A 25,689-nucleotide genomic window follows, 5' to 3' on the forward strand; every position below is an offset into this window, starting at 1 on the left:
TCTCGGAGCTCACTCCTTGGGATATGGGGGCGGGAATCGAGTGGGGCACAGCAATGCTTCTGCAGGAAATGCGACCCGACTCCAGTCCCCGTGTGTTCCTGGGCGTGTCTTGGTCCTGCCTGAAACGCACAAGGAACTCCCCAACGGTTTCTACCTTATCTCCTGAGAACAAGCAAATCCTGGGTCATAAGGATGAAGAAAGCTTCCTTTTAAATGTCACCTTGCTTTAACTTTGTACCGTTTTCTTTGTACTATGTTTAAAAGCTGCCTTCATCATTGAAATTTGTGTTTTGCATGGTATTTTTAATAGATGTTGAATTGTTACCGCGAACAAATGGTAACTCAAAGCAGCTTGGGTCGAGAAGATCATACAGATAAAACATTCATGTTTTCAGGAAGCGACCCAGTTGCAACAGGATGTTATAAGAACGATAAACAACGTCATCAAGTGCATCTTTTAGCCTTCCTCTTTGCAAAGGAAAAACCTCAGCTTAACCCTGCGCACGGAACTTGAGAACTATCCTTATTGAAATGAATTTATTTCGTAAACCCACTGAAATCGTCATTCTTTAAACTTGGAGAATGTGTACGGTGGGAAATGTTTTACAGAAGATACTGGTCCCTTCTACTTCACGTTTCCAATTAACGGTTTTGCTGTTTATCAAATGCTTAAGATGGAATAAGCGTCTTTCCTGATCTCACTGTAGCTCCTGTGTGGACTGGAACCAACTGGGTCTTAGTGCCACCTCAGGGTGAGCTGCCCGCTCCACTCAATGAGTCACTTTCTGCCTAGGCTGGGCAGCAGTTGTGGGGCTGTTATGTGATTCCCACGGAGGGATGAGGGGGATGGCGCAGGAAAATAGGTTTGGGATCCTCTGAGCTAAGCCAAGGTGTAAAGTCAACGAAAGAGTGAATACAACCAACTTTGAATCTCAACACGCCTGAAGGAAGTGGGGTGGGGAGTGGGGTTTCCCATCATTTCATGAAAATCGGAAGAAGGGTGTAAAAGAATCCTGCTTGGATAGCAAGCACACCCCATCCAGCTCTGCAAGCAAGCTGCCCTAGACCGCTAAGCAAAACAGTGGAGACTCAAGAGGAAACCAAGCCAAGGAAAACCCCCCCAAAACTTCAACGTGGACTGGTGAGAGAATGTTAACTGCACTTGCAGTTGCTTTGCTGTGCCGCTTAGTGAAGACACTAGCTATATCAAGAGGAGAACATCTCCCACGGGCGTAGGTACGCCACTTCCCTGAAAAGCACTGTCTACACGAGGTCGGTATCACTAGGTCGCTCAGGGGTGTGGATTTTCCACACCCCTGAGCCATGCACTTACACTGACATACGTTTGTTGAGTAGACCAGAGCTGGGACAACTCCAGGGGTTTAGATTTGAACGCGTGTTGTGATTTTATTGGAATTTAAAAGTGATGTTGTCACTTAAAATACGAACAGTTTCTCAAGTGGTCAGACCATGACTTACTGGAGATGTGAAAAGGGCTAAACATTGTTAAACAGAGAAATAGCAGGACTTAATTGAATTTAAAATTCTTGATATTCGTAATTGGCCTGTTTGAATATAGGTCCTTAAATGGCTTCTTCTAATGAACAGATCTGAATATTTTCTTAATTTTCATAGGATCTAGTTAAGATTCATCACTTTGCCCAATTATAAACGGGCTGGTTATTCGTTAATAACCAACAGGATACTCCTGCCCTTAAAGCAAATTATTTTGCCCATTTAGAAACATCTGTAGTTATCTAAGGATATACCAGAGAATGGAATCTCCATAATTTTGAGAAACAATATACCTTGGTCTCAACGTACCTGGAGAAAAGTACCCCTGTGAAGGTGAGCCGACTCTAATAGGGTTAAAAACTCTCCACGGAGAGGCATACAAAAGAGATTGTAACAGAAATAATCAGTTTATCATCTGTATGCTGTCATTTGTGTTGCTTTTTTTGATGTTTCCTTTTTTAATAATAAAATAGCCATGGTTAATAATTGTGGTGATTTTGCTTGGTCTTAATCCTGGTCTCCTCTAAGGTACATAAAAGAACTCCGGTGACTAAACATTGGGAGCCAGCACCCTGAATTGCAGTGAGATAAACAATTGGTGGAGCTCACCTCCCCGCTCTTATTTCTCTAAACTATATGTTTGTTAGTCATTTTTAAAATAAAATGACTTTGTGTATGTAAGGAGGACAAACTCTGGATAGGTCAGGCAGAAGCTAATGCTGCTGGAGTGAGGGGGTGGGCGGGGGCCAGACGGCGATGGGGAAAGAGCGAATCTCTCGGACTCACCCCGAGATAGATCTGTTTTCAGTGTGTCTAGCTGAGGTCAGCTCTGTCTCCCCCACCGGGAGACATTCCGGGTAAGAGAGGGACACACTCCCATGACTAATAGGACAAAAGACTTGATAGAAAGGATCATGGGATTTACCAAAGGCCAAGCTGTAAAAGCAAGCGACTCCCCTGAGAGACCACGGTGAGCAAATGGTGCAAACACCCTTTCAAGGCCACTCTGCGGGAAGCAAAATCTTTGTCCCGTTAGTCTCCATTGTGGATCCTCTGGTGTTTAATAAGGGCCGAGCTCTGTGTGAAGCGTTTCCGGCACTCAGTGCACTTATAGGGTCTGTCTCCCGTGTGAATTCTCTGATGTGCCGTAAGGTTGGAGTTCTGTTTGAAGCTTCTCCCACGGTCGGCGCATTTATAAGGGTTCTCGCCAGTGTGGGTGCCCTGGTGTCGAATAAGGTGTGAGCTCACCATGAAGCTTTTCCTGCACTCGGCGCATCCGTAGGGGGTCTCTCCCGTGTGGATTCTCTGATGCCGGATCAGGTTTGAACTGATGGTGAAGCTTTTCCCACAGTCATGGCATTTGTAAGCTCACTCCCCGGTGTGGATCCTCTGGTGGGCTATGAGGTTTGAGCTCCGAGTGAAGCGTTTCTCGCACGCCGAGCACTGATAGGGGGTCTCCCCGGTGTGGATCCTCTGTTGGGTAACAAGGGCTGAGCACTGAGGAAAGCGTTTCCCGCACTCGGGGCATTTGTAAGGTCTCTGCCCTGTGTGGAGTCTCTGGTGTCTGATAAGGGTTGAGCTGCGATTGAAGCGTTTCCCGCACTCAGGGCACTCATAGGGTCTCTCCCCCATGTGGATTCTCTCGTGTATAAGAAGGTCTGAGCGGTAAGTGAAGTTTTTCCCACACTCGGTGCATGGGTTTTTTCTCTTTGCCGTGGGGATTTGCTGCTGGGCTGTGATTGCTTTGAGGTTCCTATGAGTTCTCTGACAATCAGTGGATTTACCCACTTTCTGCCCCGGCTGGTTTCCCTGTTGCGGCTCTGGCCTGTGCCACCCCTCACGAGCTTTTCCCTGCTCACGATGCCTGGACGCGCTCCCTTTGGATCTCCGTGATAATCCTCCATGTGCTCCCACGTGCTCAGCCTCTTCCTGCTGCGGGCTCTGCGCCGCGTTCTCACCCAGTACCCCAGCACCTGCTGGGACAGAGAGAAAGAGTCCAGCGACCAGTCATCCCCCGGGCCCCGCCGAAAGGGGAAAGACTCGGGGGCAACACACCAAAGGAAGTGCTGTGGAGCTGGAAAGAATTAGGAGCCTAATCCCTGTGTGGAAGCAGAGAAAAGAACTGACAGAAGGGAACTGTAATGCATGACGTTTGTTAGCAAGAGTCAGGCTAACTGTAACCCTGTTAACGCGAGATTTGTAGAAGCGAGGATTGTGTGAGGCGGGTGAGAAAGAACTGTGTAAGAAGTTATGATGACCTCAGCATAGATAAAGTGTAGAAGACCTTGTGTAGATAAGGAATAGAAAATAATTGTATGTTGGCAAGAGTCAAAACAACTGAGGAAATGAGATATCAAGATGGCCTATGTATAAACAAAAATGCTGCTGTCCCTCATTATTTCTGTAATGAAAGGTATAAATGCTTGCTGTAATTAGTTACCGGGGAGAGACCTGTTCAGCTCTCCCTCTGCACATGTGAGAGTTAATAAAGCATCTGACTTGCTGTACCTAAACAAATAGTGAGAACTCAGTTTTTCTCCGACAATTTGGGGGCTCGTCCGGGATGGCAACGCCCACTGAGGCAACGGCAGCTGCTACGGATCGTTCCCCTTCGAACCCCATGGCGCCACAATAGAGGTAAGAGACCTTTTGAAATCTCTATTGGGGTGTCGGAGGAGGACTGTCCGTGGGGCCGTCTGCCCCTGTTGGGCTCACGCCATCCGAACTTATTGACTGTGCAGCAAGGTCAGATGCTGAGCGGCGTAATAGGGGAATTGTTTGCCGCCCCCTGTAAGCATATGCTAGGTGCATAGGGTTTGCACCTGTGTTGAGGGGTTGTTACCGCCTCAAGAGGGGTTTTTACTGCCTCAAGTGATGCATCGAGGTACTTGGGAATAGTACCTGGAGGTACTCAGGAGTGGTACCTGGTAGAAGGCCTTGGTGTGTGTGTGTGTGTGTGTACACAGTGTGAATTGAGTGTTACCGGAAGACGCCCAGAGTACTCTGCGAAGTCTTTTGGCTCGTAACCAGAACTACTCTAACGCAAGCCCGGTAACTAGAGGATCTTTTAGGAGATCCGACCCATGTAGGTTGACTCGGCCTGGCATCGTCCGGCGAGGAGGCTACCTGGGTCTAGGAGTGTGTGCACCCATCTTCCCTCCCCTTTTCCTCTCCGTGTGAGCCACTGACAGTCTGACCATCTCACTGGATGCAACAGAGTAAGCGGCGCTTTCTCTCTGAGATTAGCCAACGCTCTTTGCTGAAGGGAGGTGTAGGGGGTCATGGCTATCCTCGTTAGTCACTCCTGTGTGAATACCCTGTAGGGAGAGTCCTTAGTTTATGAACCGCTAGCGCGGACAGGGCATCCTTCCCCTTTTGAGTATGTGATTGGAAAAATGGGTGGGGGACAGTCTAAGTCTTCCCTTTCACCCCCTAAGGGTACCCCAGCTTATTTCATGTACGTACATTATGGCCCGAAAACCTGCAGGTATTTAGATAGTTGGAATCTTTACACGCGTGCAAATCCATCTAAACAATGTCCACTAGAAGGTACCTTTGATTTAGACAAACTTAAATACCTTAAAGAAACTCTGGCTTCACCAAAAGCCTCTGATACACAGTGGGAGCAATTTGTCTGTTGGTGGGAGGAAGCAACAAAGAGACTCCACGAGTCTCGAGTGCGGAGTCTAAAGGACTCCCAGGAAAAGTTAAAAGCTCAAGTGCAACATTTACAGCTTAAATGCAAGGCATCCAGCTGTCTACCCCCTAGAGCGATTCCTTCTGCTCCTGTGTATCCTAATCCCGTTCAAGCAATTCCTTCTACTCCCCTTTATCCCCAATTAGTTAGATCTAACAGTGAGGAGGAAACTGCTGAGGATATTTTAGATTTCTTCAGTAACATTCAGCAGCAGCCCGAGCTGCCTCCTCCCCCTGCACAGTCTGGGTCTGCTAACGAATCTCACCCGGCAGTGCCAGTTTCACCACCGCATGTATCAGCTGCACACATTGTTCTCTCTTCCCCTGGGAGAGAAGTCTCCTCTTCACCACAAAGAGGTGATTCTGAGCCTCCCAGTAGCTCCCCTGATTCTAATCCTTCTGAGGAAAGTACCCGTTATTTTACTAGAAGTGTGGCACATGCACTCCAGGTTCCTTTAAGAGACCTGCCTGGAAATGCAGGACAGTTGGTTACAGTGCATGCCCCGTGGTCACCAGGAGATTTGAGAAACTTGGTGAAGGAATTTCCTAATATCAGGGAGGAACCAGAAAAGTTTAAAGACGAACTCCAGACGGTGGTTCAGTGTTATAATCCATCTTGGGCAGACATTAATCAACTCTTGCGAATGATTATGCCAGCCGAAGTTCGACAACGGCTTACCAGGCAGGCAGCCTGGCCAGCTGCTGACCCTGGAATTGATCGTAATTTGAGAGAGGCTAGGGACCGTCTCGTAAATGCTGTTACCGAAGTCTGCCCTAAGAAGACAGATTGGACAAAGATTACTTATTGTAAACAGAATAAAGGAGAGTCCGCTGCTGATTATCTAGATAGGCTGACTAAGGTTTTTGAACAGCATTCGGGAATTGCTCAGCCAGCTGAAAATGCCAGAGAAGCCGTAGGGGCTGCTTTCGTTCAGGGACTCTTACCAAAGATTCAGCAGCAGTTAAGAACTATCTGTATTGGCTGGCAAACTAAACCCCTTTCTGAATTGGTGACAGTCGCCAATCATTGTGCAGCTTGCATAGAGCAGAAAAAAGAGACTACTGAAACAAAACTGTTGACCCTGCAGTTAGAAACTTATCAAAACCAGAGCCGTGGGGGAATAAGAGGAGGACGAGGACGAGGACGAGGTCGTGGGCGAGGAAGAGGGAAGGGTCCCTTGTATCCTGCCCAACCTAGGTACACTGCATGCCACATTTGTGGCCAAGAGGGACACTGGAAAGATGCATGCCCAGCCCGATTGTCTCAGAACCCTCCACCTCCTTTCCCAAATCCTGAAGCATCTACCTTTACCCCACCAACTACCTCATACTAGGACAGCCTGAGGGAACGTAACTACATCATGAATCCTTTAATTCCCATTGATCAAGAAGGTCCTTTTGTAAACTGTGACATTGAGGGACAAACTGTTACTTGTCTTGTGGATACTGGAGCTACTAGATCTGCTCTAAGATCCGAGGAGTTTCCCTCTGTTCCTTTGTCAACTTTGTCTGTAAATGCTGTGGGCATTTCAAATCAACCTGTTTCGCATCCTGTCACAAAACCCCTTGCTGTCTCACTAGGGCCCCTTGCTGACAAGCATGCATTCTTGCTCAGCCCCTCCTCTCCTGTGAATCTGCTGGGAAGGGATCTTTTGTGTAAATTAGGTTGTACTATCTATTGCACACCAGATGGCGTATTCCTACAGGTTCCTGATGAGAATACCAATCTAGTGTTGGCTACACTCCACGTAGAGGAGCCAGCTAAATTACCAACAACTTGTAGCCCTGACCTTGTGCATTTGTTATCACAAGTTCCTCCTCATCTCTGGTCTCAGCATGCTAATGAAGTGGGACAGATTCGGACCGCTGAACTAGTTAAGATTTTTGTTGATCCTTCTAAAGCTTTGCCAAGAGTTCCCCAGTATCCTCTGTGTCCTGAGGCAGAGGAAGGTATAGCCCCAGTAATGGAGTCTTTATTACAGCAGGGTATTATTGTTGCTACCACCAGTTCTTGTAATACTCCTATCTTTCCTGTAAAGAAGCCAGGAAAGAACACTTATCAGTTTGTTCAAGATCTCCGCGCGATTAATGCTGTTGTTTTACCTTCCTTTCCTGTGGTTCCAAACCCAGCTACAATCCTTTCTTGTATTCCACCTTCAGCTACCTACTTTACTGTTGTGGACTTATGTTCAGCTTTCTTTTCTATCCCCATTCACCCTGAGAGTCAGTATCTGTTTGCCTTTACCTATAAAGGACGCCAGTACACCTGGACTCGGTTACCCCAAGGGTATACTGAGTCTCCATCCTTGTTTTCCCAGATCCTGAAGAAGGATCTGGATGATGTGGTTTTCCCAGGTAAATCAGTGCTTATACAGTATGTGGATGATCTCTTGTTGGCATCCCTCTCTTTTGAATCTTGTAAAACTGATACTTTGATTCTTTTGACTGCTTTAGCTGCTAAGGGTCATAAGGCATCCCGGGAAAAACTACAGCTGTGTCAGCCCAAGGTTCATTACCTTGGTCATGATATTTCTCCTGGTACTCGTCATTTATCAGATTCTCGGATTTCAGCTATTCTAAATATGCCTAGGCCTGGAACTATTTCTCAAATGCGTACTTTTCTTGGCATGACTGGGTACTGTAGACAATGGATTTTAGGCTATGCAACAATGATTAAACCCTTACAGGATCTGACTAAGTCAGGTACCCCTGAGCCTCTTCCTTGGTCTCCAGAGGCTGAACAAGCTTTTGTTGCTATCAAGCAAAGTCTGTCCAGTGCACCAGCCCTGGGACTTCCTGATTATGCTAAACCATTCACTCTTTTCTGTCATGAGCGTAATGGGTTTGCTTTGGCTGTATTAACGCAAAAGCACGGAGACAAACACCGTCCCATTGCTTATTACAGTACTGCCCTAGACGCTGTGGCAGCTGGATTTCCCCCTTGCCTGCGTGCTGTAGCTGCAGCCGCTCTTGCTGTACAGGTATCTGAATCTATTGTCTTAGGATCTCCTTTGATTGTTGCTGTCCCTCATGCTGTGGCTGCTCTCTTGTTAAAATCTAAGACACAGCATCTATCCACTTCTCGTCTTACAAAATATGAGCTTGTCTTGTTGTCTTCATCTCATATTACTTTGGCTCGTTGCCCTGTTCTAAATCCTGCCTCCTTGTTGCCAGGGCCCGAAGACGGAGACCCACATGACTGTGTATCTGTGACATCGGTTCTCTCTCGTCCAAGAGATGATTTACTAGATGTGCCTTTGCAAAATCCTGATCTTATTTACTTTGTAGATGGTTCGTGCTTGCGAGATTCTAAGGGCAAATTGGTTGCTGGTTATGCTGTATGTTCTGCACATGCTGTTATTGAAAGTGCTTTTCTTCCTTCTGTGTTTTCTGCTCAAGTGGCCGAACTTGTGGCTTTAACTCGGGCCTGCATTCTAGCACAGGATCAAGCAGTTACAATCTATACAGACTCTCGTTATGCTTTTGGAGTGGTACATGATTATGGGTTGCTCTGGAAGTATAGAGGTTTTCTTACATCCACTGGTTCTCCTATTAAGAACAGTCTGTATGTCTCTGCTCTTTTAGATGCTCTTTTATTGCCCAAAGCTATAGCTGTCGTGAAATGTACAGCTCACCAGACCCCTCATGATGAAGTTACCCGTGGAAATGCTTTGGCAGACTCTGCAGCCAAAGCAGCGGCCCTTTCTGCACCTCAGGCTGAATATACTTGTGCTTTGATTGAACAGCCTCCACTAGCCTCCCTTGAGGATCTGGCCAAGATCCAGGAAGCTGCACCAGCAGCTGAGAAACGTTTATGGAGTGCTAATGGCTGTATTCTACACCCTGATCATCTTTGGCGTGCCCCAGCTGGTCGCCTGGTTGCACCGAAGATGCTAATGCCCTATCTTGCTCGTGTATACCACGGAATGGCTCACGTGAGCAAAGGGGGGATGGTTGCTGCAGTTAACCGAGATTGGTGTGCATTTGGGTTCCCAGTCATTGCACATCACTACTGTCAACAATGTGTGATTTGTCAGCAGCATAACATTGGTAAAGCTGTTAAAGTTAGGCAGGCAGCTCACCCTCCCCCTTGGGGACCTTTTGTAAATATTCAGATTGATTTTATTCAACTGTCTAAATGTTGTGGCTATGAATATGTATTGGTTTTGGTGGATGTATTTTCAAATTGGGTTGAAGCTTTTCCCTGCAGAAAAGCAGATGCCAGGACTGTTGTGAAACTTCTGCTTAAAGATTTTGTACCACGATTTGGCATCCCTGTGAGTATCAACAGTGACCGTGGAACTCATTTTACTGGACAGATTGTAAAGGAGTTATGTGCAGCTTTGCAGACTCAACACAACCTTCACTGTCCCCACCATCCGCAGTCTGCTGGGACAGTGGAACGCCAGAATGGAATTCTGAAAAATAAACTGGCCAAGATTTGTGCTGAAACAAACTTGAAGTGGCCAGATGCCCTTCCTCTGGCATTAATGAGTATGAGGGCCACTCCCAATCGAAAGACTGGACTCAGCCCTCATGAGATTCTGACAGGGCGCCCGATGAGACTACGAACTGCGCCCCCACTGACCCTAGCTCAGATGGACATTCATTTAATGGATGACACAATGCTTAAGTATTGTCAGGCACTAATGAAATGTGTTAAGTCTTTCTATACACAGGTGAAAGAAGCACTACCCAAGGATCCTGTGCAGCCCTGCCATTCGCTGGAACCAGGAGACTGGGTCTACATAAAGGTCCATCAGCGAAAGACTGCCCTGGCTCCACGCTGGAAAGGCCCTTTCCAAGTCCTGCTAACTACCAACACTGCTGTGAAGTGCCAAGGACTGCCCACCTGGACCCATGCTTCGCACTGCAAAAAGACCCCTCCGCCTGGAGAGGATTCTCCAGCTGCTGATCAGCCTGTTTCTCCTGCTAGCTCTGCTGTGCCTCCTGGACAGCAGGGAAGAGGACAAGGTGAAGTGCTAGTAACCTCTCCCTTGTCCACTGACAGATCTACTGTGCCTTTGAATTCTTTTACAGGAACCACACCAGTACAGGGTGAAGTGCTAGTAACCTCTCCCCTGTATTATGGTGAATCACAACTGCTTTTGAAGAAGAAAAGAAGAAACACTCGCTCTGCTGAAACCACCAAAGTCCAGAACTTTCTAACTACAAAAGACATTAAGAACTGGCCCTGGTGGAAGAAACGAAGCATTGTTTATTGGCAAGGAGGGAACTGTGGGGAACGTTCCTGGGAATGTGGGGTCCAGTGGTGGGGTGGATTCTTTCCAGGATCAGGGCTTTGTGCTTATGGACAGGTACCTTCAGGATGCACTGCCCTCCCTAATTGGCTTTCAGATGATGAATATCAAAAACGCCTTGCCACCACAAAGACTACACCTACCACTAGTCCCTTGACCCTTGCCACCACCACTGTAACTTATCCAGATACAAACAGTACTACACATTCCAATGAAACTCATTGGCCAAGACTTTCACATCTCAGTGATTTACTGAAATTTTGCTCAGAGAAATTATTCTTTAAAGTTCAAGATAATGTATATGAGCAAACAATTGAATGGAAAACAAATGGATCTGTAGAGATAAAAATACATGAAATCACTACTAGTGAACCCCAAGAATTAATAACTGCAATTGATGGGTTCTATAGTGAAGTAGATATGATGATTGTTCCTGGAATTTGTACTGTGTTAAATGAAAGAGGCCCTTATTCTTATTTGATCACCCAATTAGTGAACAATCAGACAAGCACTCAAAGAGTTTGTTCTGCCACTGGAAATTTTACCTGCATAGAAATTATTCCAGTGACTGATAATGTGACTTGTACCTTACTGCAATACACTCCATCTTATACCATTAATGTTAATGCCTCCCGGAAATACATAAAGGTATTTGACCAACAGATGTGGTATAGCACTACACCAAAGAGAGATGTAGTAGGATATCGATGGACTGTGATTAACACCACACTGGGAACTGTTAAATTTTCATTGCCCTTATCCAGTTTCCAGATTACCTCTACATACCCGAACTGTTCACAAGGGGCTGCCATTAGATTAGCACAACAGAGGGCTTGGGTTATTTCTTCTAGAAAGAGAAGAGACTTGACCGGATCCCTGTGGGATGGGGCCAATAGTGCAGCAGCAGTTTGGAATATTTTTAAGAACCAGGAACATGATGAGAAATTGGGCCAACTAGAGAAGGCCATAGGCCTTGTTTCTGGAGCACAACTAACCCAGGTACAGGCTGGAGTTGGTGAGTTACATGTTATCTCCGCCCTTAGTTCTATGACCCAGAAGTTGCTGACAGAGATGGTATTGAATATCACTGAGGCTGGGAAGGCATTGCAGTGGGATCTAGCATGCTCAGAGATTCAGGATTTTTTGAATGACCAGCTAATGGCCATTCGGAATGATCTAGAGCACCAGGCTTGGCCCACTGCCCTTACAGACACGTCAGGAGTGCCATCTGACCTGTGGCCATGGAGACATACTTGGAAACTTTCTGGGTGGAAGTGTGGACGTTCTCAGTGCTCCTTCCAAGCATATGGACCGGTACAGGGGGTGTGGGCTCCCACATACCGTATCCTGCCGGGTCCATGGGGAGGATGCATATGGGATTGGGTAATTCATCGAGACATCTGGGAAATTAGACCACCTGGTATGCCCAATCGATTTTTAGTTAGCGCTCCTAGGATTACACCTGACATTTGGATGGGGTTAGGTAACCTATGGACATTCTGGCCATTAGAACCCCCACAGCTTCAGTGTACACGTAAACTGAAGCCAGGAGAAGTTGTCACTGTCTATGACTACGTTTGCTGGGAGGGTAGGGGACAAGGAACTATCCTGACAGGACACTTACTCTTCCAAGCTAATGATAGCTGTGTGTATGTTAATGACACCATATCACAAGACATACATTTTAATCTCACTACCACTGCAGGCAATCATATCATTTACTGGCCTGCAGATAGAGTTTTTCAAGTAGCCCTTAGGTTCCAGATACCCTTTAATTGGACTAGTTTATTATCTGATAGATTTCAAAATTTGCTTTCATTGTTACCTGAGATCCAGAAAATCTCTGAGGTACAAGGGCAAATTCACATGCTTCAAAATGTATATCAAGTAGAAAAGTATGCCTTTCACACTGCTTATAGAGTATCTACCTTACGTACTAAATATGATGTATTGTGCTTTATGACAAAGGCTGTACAACAACCCCATTATAGTATTGCTATGGGAATGTTATTGCTTGTATTGTTATTACTTAGTTTAGGATTATGTTATTGTTGTTGTAAAGGACGTAATAATAGTAATACCTTTCATGTTCATGCTAATCATGCATTGTCATTGCATCCAATCAAAACCCCTAAGGTTGAAGCATCTGATTTAGAATCAGAAGTCCAGGACTTGATGCAAATAGAGATTTGAGAATGTTTGTTGTACTAGAAGTACAAAAGGGGGGGTTGTGGAAGCAGAGAAAAGAACTGACAGAAGGGAACTGTAATGCATGACGTTTGTTAGCAAGAGTCAGGCTAACTGTAACCCTGATAACGCGAGATTTGTAGAAGCGAGGATTGTGTGAGGCGGGTGAGAAAGAACTGTGTAAGAAGTTATGATGACCTCAGCATAGATAAAGTGTAGAAGACCTTGTGTAGATAAGGAATAGAAAATAATTGTATGTTGGCAAGAGTCAAAACAACTGAGGAAATGAGATATCAAGATGGCCTATGTATAAACAAAAATGCTGCTGTCTCTCATTATTTCTGTAATGAAAGGTATAAATGCTTGCTGTAATTAGTTACCGGGGAGAGACCTGTTCAGCTCTCCCTCTGCACATGTGAGAGTTAATAAAACATCTGACTTGCTGTACCTAAACAAATAGTGAGAACTCAGTTTTTCTCCGACACCTGACACTCCTCATAAGAACATAAGAACGGCCGTACTGGGTCAGATCAAAGGTCCATCTAGCCCAGTATCCTGTCTGCCGACAGTGGCCAATGCCAGGTGCCCCAGAGGGAGTGAACCTAACAGGCAATGATCAAGTGATCTCTCTCCTGCCATCCATCTCCACCCTCTGACAAACAGAGGCTAGGGACACCATTCCTTACCCATCCTGGCTAATAGCCATTAACGGACTTAACCTCCATGAATTTATCTAGTTCTCTTTTAAACCCTGTTATAGTCCTAGCGTTCACAACCTCCTCAGGCAAGGAGTTCCACAGGTTGACTCTGCGCTGAGTGAAGAAGAACTTCCTTTTATTTGTTTTAAACCTGCTGCCCATTCATTTAATTTGGTGGTCCCTAGTTATTGTATTATGGGAATAAGTAAATAACTTTTCCTTATCTACTTTCCCCACATCACTCATGATTTTATAGACCTCTATCATATCCCCCCTTAGTCTCCTCTTTTCCAAGCAGAAGAGTCCTAGCCTCTTTAATCTCTCCTCATATGGGACCCGTTCCAAACTAATCATTTTAGTTGCCCTTCTCTGAACCTTTTCTAGTGCCAGTGCTCCCAAGGGAGAGAAGCAGGGATCGATTCCGCCCTCACACCCCCTCCAACGCTCAGGGGGAAGGGAGGCCAGGGAGGCAGCTGCCAGGTGTCGGACAGGATGGGTAGGAAGCCATGAGCAACATCTGCCCTGCAGCCACGACACCTGCAGGGGACAATCCTGAGCTCAGAGAGTGGGTTTAATGAATTCACCCATGCAGACGCCTCGCAGACTCTGTCTTTCCTTGGAGCCCTGGAGCTCCGGGATCCACGGCTCTTCACCTTTTCCCAGCTGGGAGATCACATCTGCTTTGAAAATCGGCAACCCTGTTCGCAGGAAAAGAAAACAAGTGAGCTCGGGTGAATTCACGGGGCATGTGCCACCAGGAACCTTCTAGTGTTTTAACCCCGGGTCATTTCTAAACAGTAACGTTCGGGGACCAGCTCCCCAGGTAATCCAAGCCACAGGACAAGCTGCTAACGTGAGATGTAAGGATCCCCGCTCCGCTGAGAACACACACAGCCAGACACGCCTCATGAAAGCGGGCTCCCAAAACTCAGAGACAGCATCTCTATGTCCCAGCCAGAGTGGGGAGTCACCCTGGCCCGGCTTTATACTGACACAGAGGGGCCCCGGGACACATCACCAGGAAGCTGGGACCAGGGAGGACGGGCTGGTGGGGATTAGCTCAGACAGGAACTGGAGGGAACAGGGGCTTTCGCCGAATGCAGCAGCTAAGGGGATGAGAGCCCAAGACAGCACATTTTGAGGAATTAGGGAAGGTAGTGAGTTAGATGCAGTGGAAGGCAGGGCCATCCCTAGCCATTTGGGTGCCCTATGCAGCCCTCCAATGTGGGGGCTGTGTGGGGCCCCAGGCCTCCCCCCCTCCAGGGTCTGGGAGGTAGGAGCGGTGGGGGGGCACTTTTGGGGGCCCCGCAGTCCCAGAGTGGCCCGGGGGATTAGCGGGGGGCTGGGAGCCGCCCACTCTGCTTCCCTCGCCCCGGCCCCAGCTGTGTCGCTCGGGGGAGGGGGCTTGGAGGAAGGGATCCCCCCCCCAGCCCCTGCAGCATTGGGAAGCGGAGCAGCCCAGCCCCAGCCCGCTCTACTCCACCAGCTCCCAACCTTTCTCCAACCCGAGCGACACAGCTGGGGCTGGGGCAAGGGAAGTGGAGCGGGTTGGGGCTGCGTCTCTCCGTTTCCCACCGCTGGTGAGTGTGGGGGGTGTCCTTTTTCCCAACCTCCCCGCACTCACCAGGGGGGAAGGGTAAGAGGTGGGGCGGAGGGAGTTGTCCAGGGCCCCACACCCTCCTAAGGACAGCCCTGCCCCTTGCAGTGGACACAGCCCGTGGGGGGGCCGGCCAGGGGATAGGCTGGTCGCTGTGGCTGCCGCGTATGAAGCATGCAGCTGCCTAGGGCACCATGAAATCTGGGGCAATTTGGTGCCCCAAATGTCATCGTGCCCTACACAGCTGCGTATGCTGCGTCTGCCTAAGGACGGCCCTGGTGGACGGGATTATGAAGATCCCCAAGTGTGTGGAATCAGTCCCGATAATTCAGGCTCTATAAACTGGAGACTCGTCTGCTGGGGAGGACAGAGGAGAAAGACCCAGGTGTATTAGTCATTCAGAGGATGGATTATAAAACACCAATGTGAAGCAGCTGGGAGAAAGGCAAACGTAATCCCCGGCTGTATCAGGGGAGGGATTTGTAATGAGCAGCTGAAAACCTGGGCTGTTCCGTGGGTGGAAGTTAGAAAGTCAGGTGCAGAAAGACGCTGAAAAGGGCTGAGAACTGAAAAATTGGACAGCGACAGATGGCAAATCCCAGTGATGACAGAACCTGGAGATCATCTCAACAAGACGAGCTCTCCTTGCCGCTGTTGACTGTTGCCGTCACTTCAGCCTGATTCAACAGGCATTTTAGGCTTCAGAGCGGTGTTTGGGGTGCATGCTGGTTGTGCTGTGTGGGGTTGGTTTGTGCGTAGGAGGGGTTGTGCGGGGAAATTCATGTTGGTTTGGGAAGGAGGTGAATGAGCAGTGCTCGCTGGGGCGAGGGGCTATGCGTGTTTGGAGTTATTGTGGGTGTGCGGGTTGTGTTGTGTTGTGCTGTGTGGATTGGTGTGAGTGGCGTGTGCTGCGGTGAGGGGCTGTGAGCCTTTGGGCATATTGCGGATGCAGGTTGTGTAATTCTCTCAGCATTAGCCACAGTGCCGGTCGCAAGCCTGGAGAAAAAGAGGAGAATTCTGCGACCAGGTCAGGGAGAACTTTACTGCACGTACTTTGTGAACTCCAGGAAAGCTGACACCGATTCCGTGAGAAATGAGAAAATACTTGGTGTCCGTGGGATGCGATGGGGAGGGAGCGGGGAGATGTTGTCTGAGGGTGCAGCGACCTTATATTCAGGAGGACGAACCCATGACAGACGTGTAGGAATGATACTGGAGAACATCACAACTGTCACGGCTGATTCCCCGCTCTGGTGCTTCGAGCGCAGAAAGTGGGAACCCGCCAGGATTCTAAAAATTCATACTGGCCAGGCTGGTATTAAACCCCCAAGGTTACAGCTTCTCTCTGACCTTGGCTTGGTAAATGCTGCCACCACCCAAATGCAAAAAAAACCCTTGGCCCCAGGAAGGAACACTTGGGAATTTCTCCCTGTGGGGTACCCTCCAACCCCTTCACACCCCCTCCGAGAGAGCTGAGAAAGAAAACAAAGGAAATCAGCTATTGCCCCCAGCTAATTAAACGACATGCACAAACCTCTTAGGACACCAAAACCCAAATCCTGTTCTTAAAAAGGGTAAATTTTATTAAAAACAAAAAGGAAGAAGATTTTAGGCTTTTCCCTAGATCTTAAAAGAGCAATTCCAAAAAATTAAGCACCCAAACTAGCTTTCTTGGGGGTTCAGCTTAAAGGTTACAAGCAAACAAAAGCATCAGGGGTTAGCACAGAGGAGATCCACATGCCAAAATAAAGAAATAAACCTGATTGCATTTATCTAAACATTCCCTACCCAAATGATTCCTTCTAGGTATGGAAGATAATTTTTCATACCTGGTTCAAACCTTACACAGCATTGCTGCTCTGTGTCCCTGCAGCCCAGGGCAAAGGGAAAGTTTCTTTCCCCATTTTAAAAAGTTCTACCTTCCCATTGGCTCTTTGGGTCAGGTGCCCACTTTCTTTTCTTTACCTGGGGGACTTTGGAAGCCAGCGCGTGACAGAATGACAATCGCCAGCCTGCAAACAAGACCTGTGAAGTGACCAGTCATCCAAATATCTGCCCCAGGAAACGCAGCAGATGACGGCAAAAAGGATATACTCTGCCTGCTGGGAAGGAGTTGTGAATGGCTCTTGAATCTCCCTGGCACAAACAGCCTGAAGACCAGAGCCAGTCTTTTTCAGCACAAGAGGATTCAAATGCTCATACGAAGATCGGCCCACAATGCGACTGGCAATCGCAGAGAACACGTGGGTATATGGGCATTCGCTCAGAGGGGTGCCTGAGTCAGCAGAGGAGCAGATGGGGTCTCAGATCACTCTCTTTTAGTGGCTCCGTTACAACTGACACTCAAAAAGCTCCCGGGGAGAGACAAAAGGCGAGTTGTAGCAATAGAGGAGTTCAGGGTCCAAGAAAGACGGGGGAGATTCCAGACTGCTTCCAGCAACTGTGCCAGTGTTTTACAGGAACAGGCTGATCAAAAGTCTGTGAGACAGATGTTTGAATGGGAAAAAGACAGTAGACAAGACAGCAGAGGAAGTAGTGGGCCACTGAAGAGGCCAGAAGGCGGCGGAATGTGGGCATTGATTGACAAGGGGGCAAAAACGAACGGTGCAAGAGACAGACCTCAGAGTGCACACGAGAGAAAAGGGATAAAGCCGGGAGGCATACAAGATAGGAATGCCTGGGTGCAGGTGAAGGCTGTGGAGGCAGAAGCAGCGGCACAGAGGAGAGATATCAAGCAGCTCTATGAAACAGTGGAAGACCTCTCGGGAAAAAACAGACCACCACAGGCGGTGCCCATCAGCGACTCTCCTCGACAGATATTTGAAATGCACAAGTCAGACGATGAAAAGTGCATTCCCATTCCATATTCAACCGCCCAGAGCCAGAGATCGTGCCCAGGTTTCAGAGAAAGGCCAATGCTAAGTTAGAAACAGATGAGGCACCAGTAACACCCAAAGAAATGAAAGGGCTCAAACAGGAGAACGCTCCAGGGGTGGAGAGAATTCAAGAAGCTGGAGTTAAAATTCTAATTGAACAGCTAACCAAACGAACCAAATAAAGGTGAAGGAACGAATGCCACGTGGCGTCATTGTGACAGTGCCCAAAAGGGGGATCTTAGTGCGCAAACTGGAGCGGCGTTATGCTGTTATTAAGCCTGGGGAAAGTACTGGCTACCGTTTTGCTGAACTGAATTAAGGAGGCCGGGAAAGAAACATTATGAGCAGAACAGGCTGGCATCCAGCCAGCCAGATCATTTTGGAACAGCTGTTCATGCCTCAACTGTTCATCAGAAAAGCGACGGCAGCTTAGTCAACTTTAAGGAAGCGTTTGACGGTGTCCACAGAGAGACCTTGAAGAATACAGACAATCTGGTCTATGTAAGGAGGAGTTTATATGATGGATGTACGGCAGAACCTCCGGGTTACCAACATCTCGGGAAGGGAGGTTGTCTGTAACTCTGAAATGTTCATAACTCTGAACAAAACATTATAATTGTTCTTTCAAAAGTTTACAATTGAACATTGACCTAATACAGCTTTGAAACTGTACGGTGCAGAAAAAAAAGTGCTGCTTTCCTTTTCTTTTTTTAGTAGTTTATGTTTAATACAGCACTGTATTGTGTTTGCTTTTCTTCTTTGGTCTCTGCTGCTGCCCGATTGTGTACTTCTGGTTCCAAACGAGGTGTGTGGTGACTGGTCAGTTCGTAACTCTGAGGTTCTACAGCAGATGAGCATTAGGATTGGATGCAGGCTTTGGTGAATGACACCATATTGTGAGTGGGGTCAGATGAGGGTATATATAATCACCAATCCTCTTTCCATTCACAATAGAGTGGCTGATGAAGCAGGCAACAAAAGGCATTATGGACTGTGTCCAATGGGTTGGCACAGACCAGTTACACAACTTTGACTTTGCTGAGGACTTTGCTTTACTAAGTTTGACATGGAACAAAATGATCACCCTTAACCCAGGGCAATCAAAAATTAGATTGAACGTAAATGCCGGGAAAACCAAGGATGGAATCCAGACAACAGGTGCAAAGATGCAGGTGGATGGCACAGAAATCTAACCGGTCGAAGAGCTTTGCTCTTGGGGGAGTGTGGTGATATCTGAAGGTGGCTGCGCTGAAGATATTCGTGCCAGCTGAGGAAAAGCAAACACCGCTTTTGGAAGGATTAGCAACATCTGGTCAAACAGAGGATCAGAGTCATAGAACCCGAGGGTTAGAATGGACCGCAAGGGTCATCTAGGCTAACTCCCTGCCAAGACGCAGGATGTGTTGTGTCTAAGCCAGCCGAGACAGATGTTCTCCAGTCCCCTTCTGAAAACCTCCAGTAAAGGAGCTTCCAGGACCTCCCCAGGCGTCTGTTCCATTGTCCTGCTGTTCTCACACTTAGGAAGTCTTTCCTGAGATTTAATCTAAATCTCCTGTGCTGTAGTTTGACCCCATCACCTCTTGTCCTGCCCTCTGTTACAGACTAGGGACCGAATGGCTAGGAAGCAGTTCTGCAGAAAAGGACCTAGGGGTTACAGTGAATGAGAAGCTGGATATGAATCAATAGTGTGCCCTTGTTGCCAAGAAGGCTAACGGCATTTTGGGATGTATACGTAGGGGCATTGCCAGCAGATCGAGGGACGTGATCATTCCCCTCTATTCAACATTGGTGAGGCCTCATCTGGAGTACTGTGTCCAGTTTTGGGCCCCACACTACAAGAAGGATGTGGAAAAATGGAGGGCAATGAAAATGATTCGGGGGCTGGAGCACATGACTTATGAGGAGAGGCTGAGGGAACTGGGATTGTTTAGTCTGCAGAAGAGAAGAGTGAGGGGGGATTTGATAGCTGCTTTCAACTACCTGAAAGGGGGTTCCAAAGAGGATGGATTTAGACTGTTCTCAGTGGTAGCAGATGACAGAACAAAAATTAATGGTCTCAAGTTGCAGTGAGGGAGGTTTAGGTTGGATAGTAGGAAAAACTTTTTCACCAGGAGGGTGGTGAAACACTGGAATGGGTTCCCTAGGGAAGTGGTGGAATCTCCTTCCTTAGAGGTGTTTAAGGTCAGGCTTGACAAAGCCCTGGCTGAGATGATTTAGTTGGGGATTGGTCCTGCTTTGAGCAGGGGGTTGGACTAGATACCTCCTGAGGTCCCTTCCAACCCTGATATTCTCTGATTTTATGAACGGTCATATGGGGTCAGACCCATGGTCTGTCTAGCCCAGTATCCTGTCTGCCGACAGTGGCCAGAGCCAGGTGCTTCAGAGGGAATGAACAGAACAGGGAATTCCTAGTGATCCATCCCCTGCTGTCCAATCCCAGCTTCGGGAAATTGGAGGTTTAGGGACACCCAGAGCAGGGGGCTGTGTCCCTGACCATCTTGGCTAATAGCCACTGATAAACGTATGCTCTATGAGTTTATCTAATTCTTCTTTGAATCCAGTTATACTTTTGGCCTTCACAACAGCCCCTGGCAGGGAGTTCCACAGGTTGACTCTGAGTTGTGTGAAGAAATATTTCTTTTGGTTTGTTTTAAACCTGCTGCCTATTCATTTCATTGGGTGACTCCTAGTTCTTGTGTTATGAGAAGGAGTAAACAACACTTCCTTGTTTACTTTCTCCACACCAGTCATGATTTTATAGACCTCTATCATATCCTCACCGTAGTCATCTCTTTTCCAAGCTGAAAAGTCCCAGTCCTATTAATCTTGCCTCATAGAGAAGCCATTCCATACTCCTAATCATTTTAGTTGCTCTTCTCTGATCCTTTTCTAATGCCAGTATATCTTTTTTGAGATGAGGTGACCACATCTACGCTCAGTAATCAAGGTGTGGGCCTATCATGGATTTATATAGAAGCAACATGATATTTTCTGTCTCATTAGCTATCCCTTTCTTAATGATTCCCAGCATTCTGTTTGCTTTTTACTGCTGCTTCACGTTGAGTGGATGTTTTCAGAGAACTATCCACAATGACTCCAAGTTCTCCCTCATGCTAACGGGGTTAATGGAGGCCAGATGGACCAATTAACCTATTAGGCTGAAGGCTGAAAGGAAAATCCTACTTAGGGGATGCTCGCCTGTGTGGGAACAGGCAGGGAGCTGATCATAGGAAGGGGGCTTCAGGGAGGTAGTTTGCAGTCACTCCCTGGGAGACGGGAGCTGTGTTTGGGGGCTAGAGAGACGAACGGCCCACGGTTGCTCCCTGGGAGAGCAGCGTACAGAGACCAGCAAAGGCCAGACAAGGGGGAATGCTGGGATAGGAAGCAGCCCAGGGATTAAAGAGCAACGTTGTGGCCTGAACAGAATTTGGATGTTTGTTGCAGGGTCCCTGGGCTGGAACCCAGAGCGGCCAGCAGAAGTCGCAAGCTGAGTGGCGCATCCAGTGATTGGTGGTAACAGTTAATTGAGACCTCGTTACTTTGTGTGCATAGTTGGGATGTTTTCCAACGTGCATCACTTTGCATTTATCCGCATTGAATTTCATTGGCCAGTTTGTTGTCCGGTCACCCAGTTTTATGAGATCCCTTTGTAGCTCTTCGCAGTCTGCTTTGAGTCATTCTGGATCCTACGCAAACTTGGCCACCTCTCTGTTTACCCCCTTTTCCAGATTATTTACTAATATGGTCCCAGTGCAGCTCCTTGGGGGACCCCGCTAGTCACCTCTCTCCATGCTGAACCTGACCGTTTTATTCCTATCTGGCAGGTAGAAATCACCCAGGAAGGGGCTCTGGGGAAGAGTGCCTGTCACGGCGACTTCACGGAGAGCGTAGGGGCTGACCCCTCAGGAATGAGAGGAGGGCTGTGGGAAGGAAACAGGATCACACATGAGTTGTGGGGACGATGTGACAAAGTCTCCTTTAATCTAAGGAACCAGGGAAAGAACTTCCAGCAGAGACTGATATGGGTGCTGGAGAGACCCCACAGCTTCTAGTAACTGAGGGGATGGGAATCCTTACCCAGCGAGGTCACATTCTCATAGTTCTCCTGAATGACAGCTCTGTAGAGAGCTCTCTGAGCGGGGTGCAGCGGAGCCCACTCTTCCCTGGTGAAATACACAGCCACCTCCTGGAAGGTCACCAGCCCCTGAAAGACCAAGAGTCCCACACTCAGCACCTGCTGCCCCACTCACAGCCCCACTATTCACGGGAAAGGAGCCAATCAAATGAAAGCGCTGGGAGGCTCCCAGTCAGAGTCCCACCCCCACACTGGGAAGTTGACCCAGCCCAGTCCGGGGCGGGTTGTTTCCAGTTTCAAAAATTGTTGAATTTTCACCTCAACCTCATGGGTCTGTTCATAGAATCTAGTTCCAGGCTGAACAAGTCCCAGTAGATTAGTCACACCCTGTCCCCTTCCCTTTCTCCGCCCTGGGTATTTCCTGCCCCTTCCCGCCTGAAGACCAAATCCCTCAACAGCGCCCACCTCTTGTGCATCTACTGCCCCTCTCCCTCCAGTCGGAGCCACTGGGAAGTCGCTACCTGAATCATCTCCTCTGCAGCCTTTTCCATTCTCAGTCCCCGTGAACGATGGGACAATCTGGAGTGACAGCCTGTCCAGGTGAGAGGGACAATTGAGGCGATAGTTAATTTCACACCCTGATTCCCCCAAGCCCTTTCCCCTCAGATGGACATCGTCAACCCTGCCACGCTGGGAAAACGCTCCGTCTCTTTGTAACTCAGCAGGCCCAGCCCCCTCCCAAAAGCGCCAAACCCACAGAGACTTTTTAAACCCTCCCAGGAACGGCGTCTGCATCGAACACTAGAGAAAGAGCAGCCGCAAAGGAGCCCCCGACGCTGTCCCGCCAGCAGGGCCAGAACTAGACAGAGCCAGGAAGCGTTTTTTCCTCTCTCTGCTCCTCACCCCGTCTACAGTGGGCGTGTCTGGGTGGGTTAGAGATTCGGGAATCTCCCACCACTTCTTTCTCCTGACGCCCTCTTCAGTCGCTCTCTCTCTCCCCTATCTCCTCCGCCCTCGAGATGGGAGACTGGGCCACCACCCCATTCTTGGGGGTTTTCTCTTCCCCTCACAGGACCCGCTCCGCCAGTCAGGAAGGTAAGCTTTATCCACAACTCAATACAAGGTCAGTGGGAGACATTTAAGGGCCCGGGTGAAGCCGGTCAGCCTCGCTGACAGAAACATCCCTTTTGGCCTGAATCGTTACGAGGGCAGCAGCTCTGTGGCTCCCAGAGACACGAGGAGCAGAGATGGGGGAGGAGGAAGCGCTCACCGTGCAGTCAATTTCCTGCCCGGCCCCAGTGCTTTCCCTGAGCTCTCTCTCAACCACCTGGACGCTCTGATCAGGAGATCCTGTCAGCAGCGTCTGGGGCTAGTCCTAGCTGGAGAACTTCCCCACCTTGGCTGGGCTCAGAAGGAGTTTTAATGAAGGTCTCTCCCCAGCACAGACCCAGCTGTTTCTCTGCAGGCAGCGTCAGGAATAAATCAATGGGAACACGGGGCTTCCGTCTGATAAATGATGGATACAAGCAAGCGTGTTCTTATCTAAAACTACTATTTATTAGATATTAAGCGCACACACACACACACACACACACACACACAGTAGGTTTAGGACAACCCAGATATAATTAACCACAGTCTGAGATGGTTTCGAGTGATCACCAGCCGGGTTTCCAGAGGCCCTTGTTCCATCCAGCTGATGGGGAGTTTAGATGCAAGCTCCTTACCCTAAGAAAAGCTCCCTCGGACTGCTCCAAGGTGTTTACTTTCACCTAATCTTTTATAGCAAACTCTAACAAAGCACATAACCCACAGGAACTCCTCCCCTGGGTCACCAATTCTCCTCATTTCAACAAACTGCTCAATATCTCAAAACACTTCTAGTATTTCTAGCCAGAACAACAATACGTCTGGGGCACTTCAAACCCAGGTCGCTGTTCACTTCCATAACTTTCTGTCCCATCCTCCCATTCTGGTTAACCAACTGCAAGCCTGCCGCTGTCTGTCCTTGTCTCATACAGGCCTAAGATCATTCCTACGTCAGTGGTATTGGGGTTTCAGATGGCAGTGGGGGGAGGGATAGCTCAGTGGTTTGAGCATTGGTCTGCTAAACCCAGGATTGTGAGTTCAATCCTTGAGGGGGCCTGTCATAACTATAAAGGGAAGGGTAACAGCTGTCCTGTGTACAGTACTATAAAATCCCTCCTGGCCAGAGACTCCAAAATCCTTTTCCCTGTAAAGGGTTAAGAAGCTCAGGTAACCTGGCTGACATCTGACCCAAAGGACCAATAAGGGGACAAGATACTTTCAAATCTTGGGGGGGGAAGGCTTTTGTTTGTGTTCTTTGTTTGGGAGAGTATTCGTTCTCGGGACTGAGAGGGACCAGACATCAATCCAGGTTCTCCACATCTTTCTAAACAAGTCTCTCCTATTTCAAACTTGTAAGTAAATAGCCAGGCAAGGCGTGTTAGTTTTCCTTTGTTTTTCTCAACTTGTAAATGTACCTTTTACTAGAGTGTTTATCTTTGTTTGCTGTACTTTGAACCTGAGACTAGAGGGGAGTCCTCTGAGCTCTTTAAGTTTGATTACCCTGTAAGGTTAATTTCCATACTGATTTTACAGAGATGATTTTTACTTTTTTCTTTAATTAAAAGCCTTCTTTTTAAGAACCTGATTGATTTTTCCTTGTTTTTAAGATCCAAGGGGTTTGGATCTTGATTCACCAGGAGTTGGTGGGAGGAAGGAGGGGGGATGGTTAATTTCTCCTTGTTTTAGATCCAAGGGGTTTGGATCTTGATTCACCAGGAGTTGGTGAGAGGAAGGAGGGGAATGGTTAATTTCTCCTTGTTTTAGATCCAAGGGGGTTGGATCTGTATTCACCAGGAGTTGGTGAAAGGAAGGAGGGGGAAAGGTTAATTTCTCCTTGTTTTAGATCCAAGGGGATTGGATCTGTGTTCACCAGGGAATTGGTGAAAGGTTTCTCAGGGCTTCCCAGAAAGGGAATCTAATTGGGAAATGGTGGCAGCGGAACCAGAGCTAAGCTGGTAGTTAAGCTTAGAAGTTTTCATGCAGGCCCCTACATTTGTACCCTAAAGTTCAAAGTGGGGATCCAGCCTTGACAGGGCCATTTAGGGAACTGGGGTAAAAATCTGTCTGGGGATTGGTCCTACTTTGAGCAGGGGGTTGGACTAGATACCTCCTGAGGTCCCTTCCCACCCTGATATTCTAATCTACAAAATCGCTGACGGCAGGGCTGTCACGTCCAGGGTATACCCAGGAATGTCAAATTCCGGGGTAACATTCCTAGTGAATGATGATCAGGCCGGAGCTTTTCATGCCTCTCGGCTGCACTCCAGCAATGCAACAGACCTGGGCATGAAGCCTTCTCTGCTTAGGACACTTGAACTTGTACAGAGCCTGTCACACATCTCAGCAACACACGAGACTGCAAAAACCTCAGAGCGGTCCTCTACCTTCTGGGCTGCCTCCAGAGCATTCCCTGGCCTGGGCCCAGGATAGCTAATAGATCACGTAATGCTCTGGGAGGAAGCGTGTGGTCACCAGCTACGCTTCTCTGGCACAACAGAACTCTCTACAAGAAGGGTAAAGCTCATAAAAACCTAAGAACGGCCACACTGGGTCAGACCAATGGTCCATCTAGCCCAGTGTCTTGTGCCAGATGCTTCAGAGGGAATGAACAGAACAGGGCAATAATTGAGTGATCCATCCCCTGTTGCCCATTCCCAGCTTCTGGCAGTCAGAGGTTTAGGGGCACCCAGAGCGT

The 25,689-nt window shown here is 48.0% G+C and overlaps 1 protein-coding gene across 1 annotated transcript; it reads right to left on the reverse strand.

The window, feature by feature from the left end:
• Positions 1 to 1,953: 1,953 nt before the first annotated feature.
• Positions 1,954 to 22,491, reverse strand: LOC135972154 (zinc finger protein 3-like). The gene is made up of 4 exons (XM_065570155.1): positions 22,371 to 22,491; positions 21,908 to 22,034; positions 13,942 to 14,055; positions 1,954 to 3,488 (listed from the first exon to the last, which is right to left on the reverse strand). The coding sequence occupies exons 3-4, from the start codon at positions 13,943 to 13,945 to the stop codon at positions 2,884 to 2,886; spliced, it is 609 nt and encodes a 202-aa protein (XP_065426227.1). The 5' UTR covers positions 13,946 to 14,055; positions 21,908 to 22,034; positions 22,371 to 22,491; the 3' UTR covers positions 1,954 to 2,883.
• Between the last annotated feature and the right edge of the window lie 3,198 nt (positions 22,492 to 25,689).

The sequence above is a fragment of the Chrysemys picta genome, chromosome 16, assembly GCF_011386835.1.
Source record: "Chrysemys picta bellii isolate R12L10 chromosome 16, ASM1138683v2, whole genome shotgun sequence".
NCBI classification, from domain to species: Eukaryota; Metazoa; Chordata; order Testudines; family Emydidae; genus Chrysemys; species Chrysemys picta.